Source organism: Erithacus rubecula, assembly GCF_903797595.1.
Source record: "Erithacus rubecula genome assembly, chromosome: 33".
In the NCBI taxonomy this organism is placed as follows: Eukaryota; Metazoa; Chordata; class Aves; order Passeriformes; family Muscicapidae; genus Erithacus; species Erithacus rubecula.
In genome coordinates this window covers 212850-224677 of record NC_136683.1, presented here as the reverse complement: position 1 = coordinate 224677, position 11828 = coordinate 212850, and the positions used below count along the sequence as shown (strand labels likewise).

Genomic DNA, 11828 nt, shown 5'->3' with positions numbered 1-11828 from the left:
GCACTCCGGAGCCAACGGTGCATCCGTAAGGATCAGCCTGGGCTGCTGGAGCCTGAGTGCTGCTGGCAGGGATGGCGTGAGGGAGCTGGGCCCGGCTCAGCCGGCGCTGCCTGGGGAACGTCTCATCCTCCAGCAGCTCCGGAGCCTCTGCCAGGGCCGGCGCTGTCGGGGGCGCGGCCGGAGGGGCCGGGGGGCACCGGGTGCGAGGGGCCGGGATGGAGGGACAGGGACTGCTCTGGGAAGGAGGATTTGACAGGAAGGTCTCACAGATATGTATGTATAAAAGAAAGATCTTTGAATGTAGAATCTAAAGAAGGCATAGAAATGATAGCAAGTTTTGATGCAGAAGAAAAGAATTGCTGAGCCAGTCTGACTGGGTATCTAAGAAGGCAAAGAGCAAGTGAGTGGGAAGGGGCAAAGGATAAATCCACCTCAAACAAAAGATATTTTTACTAAGCAGAAAGATTTTCACAGACAAAGAAAAAGGAAATGTTGGAAGTAGAGATACGATCTCAAAATTTTCCACTACAAGAAAGCTAAAAAACAACTTTTAGCTTAACCTGTAACATACTAACTTTCTGTGATTGGAAAATAGCAACATGAATATTGTAATGTGAGTAGTAATGATAGCCTGTAGGCAACAGTAAAGGTATTAATTGGTTATCATGTTTGAAGATGCTCTGTAATGAAAAGTATATAATGCATTGTAACCTGAACTAGAAGAAGCTTTCAGATGAAGCCACAGCTGTGGCTGTAAAGGCCGTGGGCAGGGCTCTTGTCACCCACACCTCGTGAATTGCTGAATCACTTGGATACAATAAACAGCATTTTAAAGAGCACGACTGGAGTTCCTCATCCCTCATTTCAAGCTCTTACAGGGGCCGCACTGGGGAGCCCCAGGGTGCAGAGGCAGGGGTGGGGCAGAGCCCTGTCTATTCCCTGTGCCCTGTGCAGGTGAGGAGAGCAGAGATGGAGCAGCTTTGGGGACACCAGCAATGCAGACAGGGTCATTCCCCACAGTCCCACCACGGCCAAGGGCAGAGCCCCTGCTCGATATTTCCACATTTTTCCCTCTTGTCTGGCAGCAAAACATTCTCCCCAGGAGATTCTAAACGGCTGCAGGTTTGAGACGGGAAGTAGAAGGGTCCTGGTCAGGTTGTTGAGCAGATCCTTGATGTTGTCTTTGCAGCAGTTCAGGGCTCTCTCAGTGCCTTGGGGACAGGCACTAAATGATCAATTGCTGCATTTCCAGACTGGTTCCCTCACAGCTGCCCCTGCAGGGCGGGTTTCCAGCCAGCCCTGCTCTGAAAACCATCAAAGGCCCTCACAGAGCCACTGCTTGGGCTCACACTGGCTTTTGTGCTTCTTGCAGGGCTGAGCAAACCACAGCCAGGCCTTTTTTGGCCACAGAAAGAACTCTCACCTTTGCAGCAGCTCAAAAGCTGTGAGAACACACAACACCTCAATCCCCCACAGCCTTCCCAACCCTCCCAGCACCCCCTGCACCCCCTTTTCTCCCACCCTGGGGTTCCCCCAACCCGTTGCTTACTCAGATGTCCCCCAGGATCCTCAAGACATGGACTGGGGGGTTGTGAAATTGAGGAATTAAAAGAGGGAAATTGAAATGAAAAGAGGAAAAAGTCCCGTGGGAGGGTGTGGGGAGGGGGTGGGGGGGGAGTGGAGAGGGCACAGACCAAGAGCCCCTTGGAATCTGCCTTTGGGGTTTGGCTGATCCCCCAAACCATGGACACCCTGGGGGACAGTGCTGAGCCCTGGGTCACAACAACAACTGAGGCACCCAGGGAAGGATCTGTGACCCATGGGCCCACCAAGCCACTGCCCATCACTGGCACCCCCATTCCACTGTGACTCCAATAAAGAGACCCCATTTCAGTATGACAATGATTCCCTAGGACCCCCATCTCAGGACTGCCAATCCCCAGGGTCTTGATGGCCCAGGACCCCCATTATCAAGGAACTGTCTTCCCCAAATTCCAGCCATTACAATCCCTCTTCCCCCTGAACCTTGATCCTCCCAGGACTCCCCATTCCCCAGGCACCCTCTTCCCTGGGACCCCCATTCATGACCCCAAATCCCTGCAGCCCCCATGTCCCTGGGACTCCCATCCCTGAGTCCTCCCAGCTCTGGTGACTCCCCCTCTACAGGACACCCCCATTTCTCTGCACACCAATCCCTGGCTCCCCACACCCTGTGAGCTGCCCAATTCTGGGAACTGCATTTCCTGTGCCACCCAGCTTTGTCCCCAGCCTGTCCCCAGCTTGTGGCCACCCTGCCCCCTACAAGAACCACCTACACAATGAGAAGAGACCTGCCCTCACTTCCTGTCCCTTCATCTGAAGAGCCACCACCCAGGGGACCTGTGGCCCCAGCAGTGAGTGACAGCCAGTGCCCATGGCTGGGGACACCAGGATGGCCGGGAAGGTGGCCCTTCTCCTGTGGGGTGAGTGCCCCGGGCACGGGCCTGACGCCCTGGGGATGGGCCCTGGTGAGGCAGAGAGTGGTGGGGAGGGGGCACAGGGGGGCTGTGGGATCCCCTGAGGTTCCCAAGGCCAGCAGAGCCAATGTATGAGGTGACTGGGGTTGTGGGGTGGCCATAGGGACTGGAGAGACGGGACAGGAGAGTGGGGAAAATAATGGTGGGACAGGGATTTCGAGAGGTATCATGGAGCCGTTGCAGGAGACCTGTGCCAGCACGGGGTGGCCATGGCATCTCCAGTTCTGGGGTGTGCACAGTGCTTCCATGTCCTGCCTAAACGTGGGGTGACGGAGATGTCCCTGTCCCTGAGAGGTGTGTGTCACCTATGGACAGTCTGGGCACAGACACCACACTCTATGTCCCTGTGCAGCTGTCCCCACAGTGCCACCCCCACCCAGCCCTGTCCCTTCTCCCTTCCAGCCCAGACCTTCCGCCTCGCTGGTGAGTCCTCGGGGGATGCCATGTCCCTGCCCCGCTGTCCCCAGCCCCGTGGTGGTCCTGGCAGGCTGGTGTCCCCTGTCACCCACAGGTGCCCAGAGCACCCAGCTCCTGGTGGAGCCCCCCTGGACGCCGGCGGTGCTGTGGGACCGGGTGACACTGACCTGCCAGGGCTCGGGGACTGCTGATGCCACCACCTGGTACAAGGACGGGCGGCTCTGGCGGCAGAAGGGACCGGACAGCTTCCTTGTCACCGAGAGTGGAACCTACACGTGTGAGAGACCTGGCACTGGGCTCAGCCCCCCCATGAGGGTGTTAAATGGTGAGAGGGGATGTTTGCCCTGGCACCTTCAGGGTTCCTGACAGCTCTGGGTGAGCTCCATTCCTGAGTCACACCCCTCATGTGACCAGAGCCCTTCCCCTGCACATGGGGATATCCTAGAGCATCTCATTGTCCTGAGAACCCCTGTTGCAATGGGGGACCCCTGGTGCCTCCCAAGGCCTTTGGGATCCCCCAGGCTCCCCAGATGTGACAGGTCCTTCCTGTCCCACAGAGCGTCTTGTGGTGCAGCTGCCGACACGGGCGCTGCTGGAGGGGGACACAGTGACACTGCGCTGCCGGGGCTGGAAGGATGCCACGGTCACTGGAGTACGGTTTTACCACGCGGACAAGGATCTGGGGGGGCCACTCTGTGGGACCGAGCTGTCCCTGTCTCCCCTGCAGCTGCACCACAGTGGCCGCTACCGCTGCGGGGGCAGGGTGAGCTCTGGGCCATCACGGAGCTGGGAGAAGTCAGCGCCGGTAACAGTGACAGTACATGGTGAATGTGGGAATGGGGACAGGAAACCCCACCATCTTCCCAGCTTTCCTCCACCACTGCCTGAGTCCCACATCCCTCCTTCCTTCCATCCCTGGATCACCCAGGCTTCCCATGTCCCTCTCACTTCCCTCCACCTTTTTCCTGGTTCCTCCCTAGGTCCCCCCCATCATTGCCTGGCATCCCATACCCCTTCTAAATTCCCAGTTCCAACCTCTGCTCTCCCTTCCTTACCTGGTTTGCTTTCACTCCTCCCTGCTTCCCCCCAGTCTTCCCTGTGCTCCCCCCACCACTGTCTGAGCCATCCCACATCCCTCCCTGGGTCCCCTCTGTCCTATCTCATCCCTGTCCCTCATCTGTGCCTGCCTCAACTCCAGCGCATTCTGGGTCCACTTGTCGCTCAATGGTGTTCCATCCCACCCCATCATACTCCCCTCCTGTCACTCCCCATATGCCTCACCCTTCCCAGATCCCCCATCCCACCCATGTCCCCCTGCAGGGGTCCCGCTCTCGGGGGTGTCCCTGTCAGTGCAGCCCCCTGGGGCACAGGTGGTACTGGGGGACTGCCTGGTGCTGAGCTATGTGGTGGCCAAAGGGACAGGTTCCCTGTCCTTCTCCTGGCACCAGGGAGGGCTCAGGGACACTACTGGGAACTGGACTCTGCATTGAACTGAGGCACGTTGGGTATAATGACAGCAGCCACTACCAGTGTGGACAGGGTGGCCGAGATTTTCCCCCTGAATGTCACTCTCCTGGGTGAGCGGGACCTTCGGATAGGGGTGAGCTCATCCACAAGATCCACATCCCACACCAGGCCACAGCCCCACCACTGCAGGTCACGGTTGTGGGTGGCCAGGACACTCTGGCTCTGGATTCCCTCACCCACAGCATTCCCAGTAGGTGACTGCCAAACACCACCATGAGTCACAGTCCCGGCTGAAAGGCTCCATCTGTCTCCAGGTGCCACCATGCACAGGCTCCCACATCCACCCCATCTGACTCTCCCTCACCCCATTCCCTCCCTCCACACCGGGTGCCAGCCCCTCCCACTGATGTCAGCCCTGTCTGTATCCCCGCAGTGCCCGTGGCCAATGCCACCATCACCCCTGGTCCCCAGGCACTCCAGGTGTGCCCAGATGATCCCGTGACCCTGCGCTGCTCAGTGCAGGTGGGCTCAGCCCCTGTCACCTTCACCTGGCTGCACAACGGGTACGAGGTTGCCCGGGGTCCTCTCCTGGAGCTTGGGGCCATCAATGTGGGACATTCGGGCACCTACCAGTGTGTGGCCACCAACCAGCTGGGACAGGACAGGCACCGCGTGTTCCGGGCACTCAGCCCAGAGCTGGCCCTGGAGGTGACACCACAGGGAACCACTGGACACCACTGGAACACAGGTGGGGTCACACAGGGTTCCTGTGTGGATATGAGATCCCTGGATCACAGATGACCCAGGTTCACCCTTACTTTGTCTTTGACAGTGACACAAATGGAAAAGGGCACAGGAGGGGAACTCAGGAGGTCACTGGGATTGCAGAACCTCTGGGGTGCATGTCATGACCCCACTGTGTCCCCTCTATTTCCTGCAGAGGCTCATTCGGTATTTCCTGCATTGGTCCTTGGGTCCCTGTTGTTCCTGGTCCTCCTCATGGGTATCATTGTGGCCTTTGGAGGATCTGCATGGGTGGGTGACAATGGGGGACAGGGGTCCTGGAGAGTGCTGGGAAGGCCTGAGAGAGAAGGGGAGGGTGGCCCCCACAGACCTGACTTGGGAGAGGCTGAGGCCCCAGTGACCTTGGCTCAAAGCCCTGGGGTGTCTGAAGAGTTGTGGAGGGCTCTTGGGGGTTCTATCAGGGCTTTTTGGGGAATTTAGAGGGTGCCCCTCCCTGCCAGGCTTGGGGTTCGGAGGGGTCAGAGTCTTGGGGCAGTGGGGTGGTTCAGGGTTACTGGGGTGAATCAAGGATATTGGGGGGACCCTGGAGGCAATTGAGGGTTTGGAGGTGGTTCAGGATTCTTGAGGGTGGATGGGGAATCAAAGTCACCCCTCCAGGTCTCCTTTGGAGCTGCCAGGAAGCACCAAGAAAGGTGAGTGCAGGCTCTGAACATGATTTGGGTTTTCCCCAAACCCTCAGGACCTCCCATCCCCTTCCACATACCCCCTTATTCCCACAGAGCCCTCCCACTGGAGGATCCTCAGGCGACCTACATGGAGCTGCTGGGGCCACATGGGCAACCTTGGGAACCCAGTGACATCTATGACAATCTGCAGCAAAATTGTGATACTCTGGGAAGGGGGAGGCACTGGGTGACACAGGGAGCTCTCTCCATGGCTCCTGTGGTTGCCCATCCTTGTAAGGGAGGTGGCCATGAGCCAGGAGGAGGCTACACAGGGCACCCTGTGCTCCCCATTTCCTCTCCCATTACCCCCAGGGGCTCCCCCATCCCCTCGCCTATGCCTGCAGTGTGAAAAATGAGGTTCACTTTCCTGGTAGATGTTAAAAGGCTTAATAAAAAATGTTAAATAGAAGACTACCACGGTGTGACTAGGTTTTTGCCAGTTTTAATATATTTAATTTCTTTTAGAGGTAGGATTTGGGAGTAGAGACAAGGCAGGCTCAAAACTTAAAAAGGTACAAGAAGAAATTTTTTAATAACACAGAAAGAATTCAGAATAAGATTCCTAGATTATTCCCTCCTCCCTTCATTCCACATTCCTTAACAACATCACACAGAAAATTCTTCAGTCAGTTATCCACCCAAATAATCATTTCAGTTCACTTAAGAGAGTAAAGTTCCTTTTTTAGTATGGCTTGGTGGGTGTCTTCACCTTCGCAATCTATATCTGCCTGGGAAAATATTGCAGATTATGACTCTCCTCCCATTTTACACTGTCCTTCCAGAGCTGTGCTATGGGTTATGTTACACACTTGGGGTACCACTTTTAAAGGCAAGCTGCTGAAAAAACAAAATTCTCTTCATCTCCTTCTCTATCAAATATCTCTGTTCATATTTCAGTCCCAAAACAGAGAGCTCCAATTTCCGTGAGGCAAAAAGTCTTCTACTCAAGCACCCATCCTCCCCAAGTATATTTCACAGTTTAAAGGATTTTTAGTGTAGTCACAATCCCCTTAGAGCCCCACAAAAAAAGGTTTTCAGCTACTTATCAATTGCATCTTTTCAATCGCTTCCCCACCAGGAACTTTATCTTCATTCTGTTGACCTCTGTAGTCTCCATGCTTTATTCCTTCTCATTCTGGGGAGCTCAGGAGATTGAGAATCTTATCCAGGCATTAAAAGGGTTAAAATTGTATCCAGATCATGAGGAAGCCACATTGGCAGCTGGACTGGGGGTCCAGTGCCCCGGCCAGAGGCCACCGCACCTCCCTGGGAGCCGAAAGCAGCAGGAGGTTTAGCCAACTCTATCCACTGGAATTTGTGAAAGCGAAATAACTTTTAATTGGTTTCCCGAGCTGTCCATCACCAAATCAGCTCTCTGATTGGTCCCAGCAGCTCACAGGGGACCAGAGACAGGAGAGCCCTCCCACTCCCCAGCCTCATGTTGCTTCCCTCAGGTGAATCCACCCCTCCCCCGAGCGTGTGAAACCAACACAGGACCCATATTCAAATAAGGACTTGCAAATGGGAGAGAGATATCTGTGACCACATGGAGCCCAAGCCAGATTAAACCGGACAACATGTTGCCAATTAAGAGAGCTGTTATTCACTGTCTTACCTCTCCACCGCACGTTGGGTGCCAAAATCTGTCCTGGTTTTAAGGACAGGTGTCTGCCGATGAAGGCAAAAGTTTTCCTTTGAAATAGAGACTTTAATTCCACTACCTCCAAGTATTGTAATTGTTTGAATCAAGAACTCTGAGGCAGAGATAAGGGGGTAGGAATAACAGCTCTTTTATTAATGTATCTAACCATAAAAGCAGAAACAACAGCAGTTATTAAAATTAATAACAAAATAGAAGAGATAACTAGGTTCCAGTCCTTTCTTTTGCTGCTGGCATGCTCTCTCTGTGCTCGGTCCCAGTGCTGCAGCTGGAACAAAGCCCGGAGATGCAGAGGGCAGGCGGGAGCGGAGGCGGGAGGGGGCGGCAGCCACGCTGGTCTCGGGTGGGAACGGGTTGGAGTGGGCGGCTCCTTGCTCACCGTTTGTGTCTGGGTGATCAGCTGTGTCCACAGAGGCAGGAGGCTGGAACGGGGCAGATGCAGGGCAGGTGATCCAAGACCTTCTGGCTCTTCTGCGTTCAGCCATGTGGCTGGAGATGGGGATTGCTCCTCTCGGCTCCGCTTACCGGAAACACGGGTAACCCCTTCGGAAGCCCACTCCCACATTCCCCTTTTGTCTAGAGTCATCAGAGATCCTGGGTGTAAGCCAGCAAGCTCTATTAGCATGATAATAGAAAAAATTCTTTAAATTGACACAGTAATAGAAAAACACTCAACCCCCAACAGACCCCTTCTGGGAATCACAAAAAAAGACCCTGCCCTCCTTTTCAACCTTCCCCTTGGCAAAGAAAACCTTGACTCCCCATGCACCATCACACCAGAAGCCCAAAATACCATCACCAAAGTCCAAGAAGCCCTCTTCTCACGTCAAGGTCATCAATTCGAACTTGACCTGCCCTTCCAGCTTGTCATCTTGGGAAAAGCCCCTCACTTCCATGGACTGATTTTCCAATGAAACCCTCAACGCACATACCCACTGCTGATCCTCGAATGAGTCTTCACAAGCAACCAACCCACAAAGACAATTATCACCTTTGAAGAAATCATGGCACATCTGATATAAAAGGCCAGAACTCACTTCTACTCTCTTGCAGGGTGTGAGTGCACATTCATTAACCTGCCATTGACCACTGGAGACCTGGAGCATTTGCTTCAGACCAACAAAAGCCTCCAATTTGCTCTAGATAGCTATACAGGCCAAATTTCCATCCATTTCCCAAAACACAAATTTTTCAATCGCAATGTGTTTTTTCATCTGGTCCCAAAATTACTCCAAAGTAGGACTCCCCTCAAAGCTCTAACAATTTTTACAGATGGCTCAGGCCCATCTCACAAGTCAGTGAAGAGTTGGAAAGACCCCAAACCCCCAAATTGGGAATCAGATGTTCAAATAGTGAAGGGATCTCCACAAATTGCCAAGCTAGCAGCTGTTGTTAGAGCTTTTGAAAAATTCAAAGACAAACCCTTTAATCTGGTCACACACTCAGCCTATGTAGCTGGTATAGCCATGAGAGCAGAACACACCTTTGTAAAGGATGTCTCCAACCCAAAATTACACCAACTAATTTCTACATTAACACATTTAATTTCTCATAGAAAACAACCTTACCATGATATGTATGTGAGATTACACACTGATCTTCCAGGTTTTCATCACAGGGGGGAAAAGGAGAGCAGACGCACTGGCCATGTCTATAGAAACTGCAAAGGTTGCTGATGTCTTTGCTCAGGCAAAGCTGTCACATGCATTTTTTCATCAAAATGTGCCAGCTCTCATCCAAATGTTCAGGCTTCCAAAAGATCAGGCAAAAGCCATTGTGGCAACATGTCCAAACTGTCAAAATTACCAAATACCCTCCATGGGTACAGGAGTCAATCCCAGAGGCCTGAACAGCTGCTAATTGTGGTGGACTGACATGACCCACTTCTCATTCTTTGGGAAGTCCAAATATGTGCACATGTCAGTTGACATGTTTTCCAGAGCAGTTTTTGCATCAGCTCATGCAGGAGAGAAAGCCACTAATGTTATTAAGCATTTTCTCCTGGCATTTGCCACTCTGGGAGTCCCAAAAAAGATCAAAACCAACAATGGACCCACCTACAAATCTGGAAAATTGAAAACATTTCTCAGTGAATAGGGAATTGAACACATCACAGAGAGTCCTTAACCAGCAGCAAAGGGACACAGAAATCTTATTCCCAGTTGAAAGACTGTGCAAAGCTCTCTATGTCATCAGCTTCCTGAATTGTACAGCATCAGAACCAGACCCCCCCCAGTCCTCTGCCAAACTCAACCCAAGCCAATCTCACTGAGAAACCAGCAGTGTTGGTTAAAGACCCAGAAACACACCAAATCTCTGGGCTGTTTCAATTGATCACCTGGGGAAGGGGATACGCCTGTGTATCTCTGCCATCTGGTCCAAGATGGTTCCCAGGAAAAAACATAAAACTGTACCTAGGCACTGAAAAAACAGCTCCCTCAAACACCAGCAAAAATTCTCCTGAGTCCAGCACAAAACCTCTTCAAAACCAAACCAGCTCTTCTTGGAGACACAGGCATTGCAGAGCACCCACATATCAAAGAAAAGATTGTCCTGTAACATGACAGCAGGTGAAACATATAATCAAGCAGCATTCTGCTGCCTCAGTCAAGCCCTAGGCCAGACTTAGTCTGGTCATAAAACAGTTTTTATTTCAAATATTATTTACCCCACTGAAAAAAAACCTTTCTGTCCCTCTCTATAACCCTTGTTAAAACCCCTAACCCTATACCAAATCCCCTAGTTTTAGTGTTAGGAAAAAGAAAAAAAAAAAAAAAAGAGCAAGGGAAGGAAAGGACAGAACCCTATCCCTCCCCTTCCAAAGATAGCAATTTTTGCTGCTATTCCTTATCAAAAGCCTCATTCTTGTCCAAAATTAAAATTATCTCTGCTGGTGCTGTCCTCACTGGATAAGCCCACAACTCAACCAAAATATTTGGGTGACTTTAGCAAAGACATTAAACCAAGATAACTTGTGCTTCTCCCTGGGCAGCCTTGACAACCCACTTTCCACATGTTTGGTGGGAATTCCATTTGTAGCAGATGACTGGCCCGTTTACAACCCAAAACTCCTCTGCAGGTAAGAGACCCAAACCAGTGGACACTTGGGACAATTGGACAAAAATACTGCCAAATGCTCTTGAGGAACCCCAGGAATTGAATTTGCTGGGGTCCTCAAAGGCAGCATACTGTGTCAAGTTTTACTTTGAATGCCCAAGACAAAATTTGCATGAATTGGATTTGTTCAAAAATGCATAGAGAAAAGACATATCACCCATCAGTAAAGCATACAACTATCCAAATTGGTGTAACTACACCGCTCCCATAATTTCTGAGTTCTCTCTCCACCCCAAAACACTGCCCAGGGGAATGTTTCTCATCAGTGATGATTGAGTTTGGGCTGGGATCCCCTCTCGTCTCCAGGGGGGACCCTGTTGCCTTGGCAGGCTTTCTACCCTCAACCCTGTTATAAATGGGTATTGGATGTATTTGATTTTGTTCAACTAATCAAACAACAAAGTTAAATTTAGCAGTAATTTATTAATAATAGCAATTGTATATAAATGAATACAATCAAAATACATGAGTTATATAAATTCAAGTAAATACAAAATTTAGCAGTAATTTAAGTATTATAGAGGTCAAATAGTTCGGTTGAAAAAAGCATAACCAAAACCAACCGGAGGTACAGGCAGGGCCATTCCTCACACACCGCACCAAATCAGTCAAGCTAAAATCTCACTTATATACTGTTTAGTAATGCATATTAATGCAAAATCTTCTAGAAAGCTCATCCTTGTTTCTATTCCTAAAATCTAAGTCATTATGCTGTGTTGTGCATGCGTCACCCGTGGTCGAGGGTCTCTCCTCCTTTTGGACTCTTGTTTCTGATGCAGGCTCTGAGTCTTCCTCAGTGTTCGCTGTTTGACCTCTCAGGTAGCACAGACACACTGAGCTTAGAATTATATAATAAATATATATTCCCACAAGAGGCATCAGTCCGGTGACCAACTCTTTGGAATCATCCCAATTTGGCCCAGTTCAAGGTCAAAAACCTATTTCTAGACACTGTTTTAGACCTATACCCTTCCTATCCTGCCTCCCACATAACATCTTGAGAACGATTTTTTTCTGCTTTGTTTAACCAATTCCTTTATCTCTTTTTGCTTTCTAACAATAAAATACAATTTTTGATTCATTATAAAGCAACAATTTTGCCAATATTGTTACAATTTTATTAGCATGAATCACAAATATAATATAACTATCCCGGTGCACAAATACAAGATTCTGCAATCA

At 51.0% G+C, this 11828-nt stretch overlaps 1 protein-coding gene and 1 long non-coding RNA gene across 2 annotated transcripts; both read left to right on the top strand.

The window, feature by feature from the left end:
* Window positions 1–2793: 2793 nt before the first annotated feature.
* On the top strand, window positions 2794–4979 carry LOC306813830 (low affinity immunoglobulin gamma Fc region receptor III-like; the record flags this gene model as incomplete). Its single annotated transcript, XM_079329485.1, has 4 exons — window positions 2794–2939; window positions 3028–3258; window positions 3491–3757; window positions 4834–4979. Coding segments are annotated over exons 1-4 (729 nt in total), but the record flags the coding sequence as incomplete, so codon positions are not given.
* A 42-nt stretch (window positions 4980–5021) lies between these two features.
* On the top strand, window positions 5022–6261 carry LOC306813820. The gene is made up of 4 exons (XR_013777043.1): window positions 5022–5148; window positions 5341–5435; window positions 5802–5836; window positions 5924–6261. It is a non-coding gene; the product is annotated as an uncharacterized lncRNA (long non-coding RNA).
* Window positions 6262–11828: the final 5567 nt, after the last annotated feature.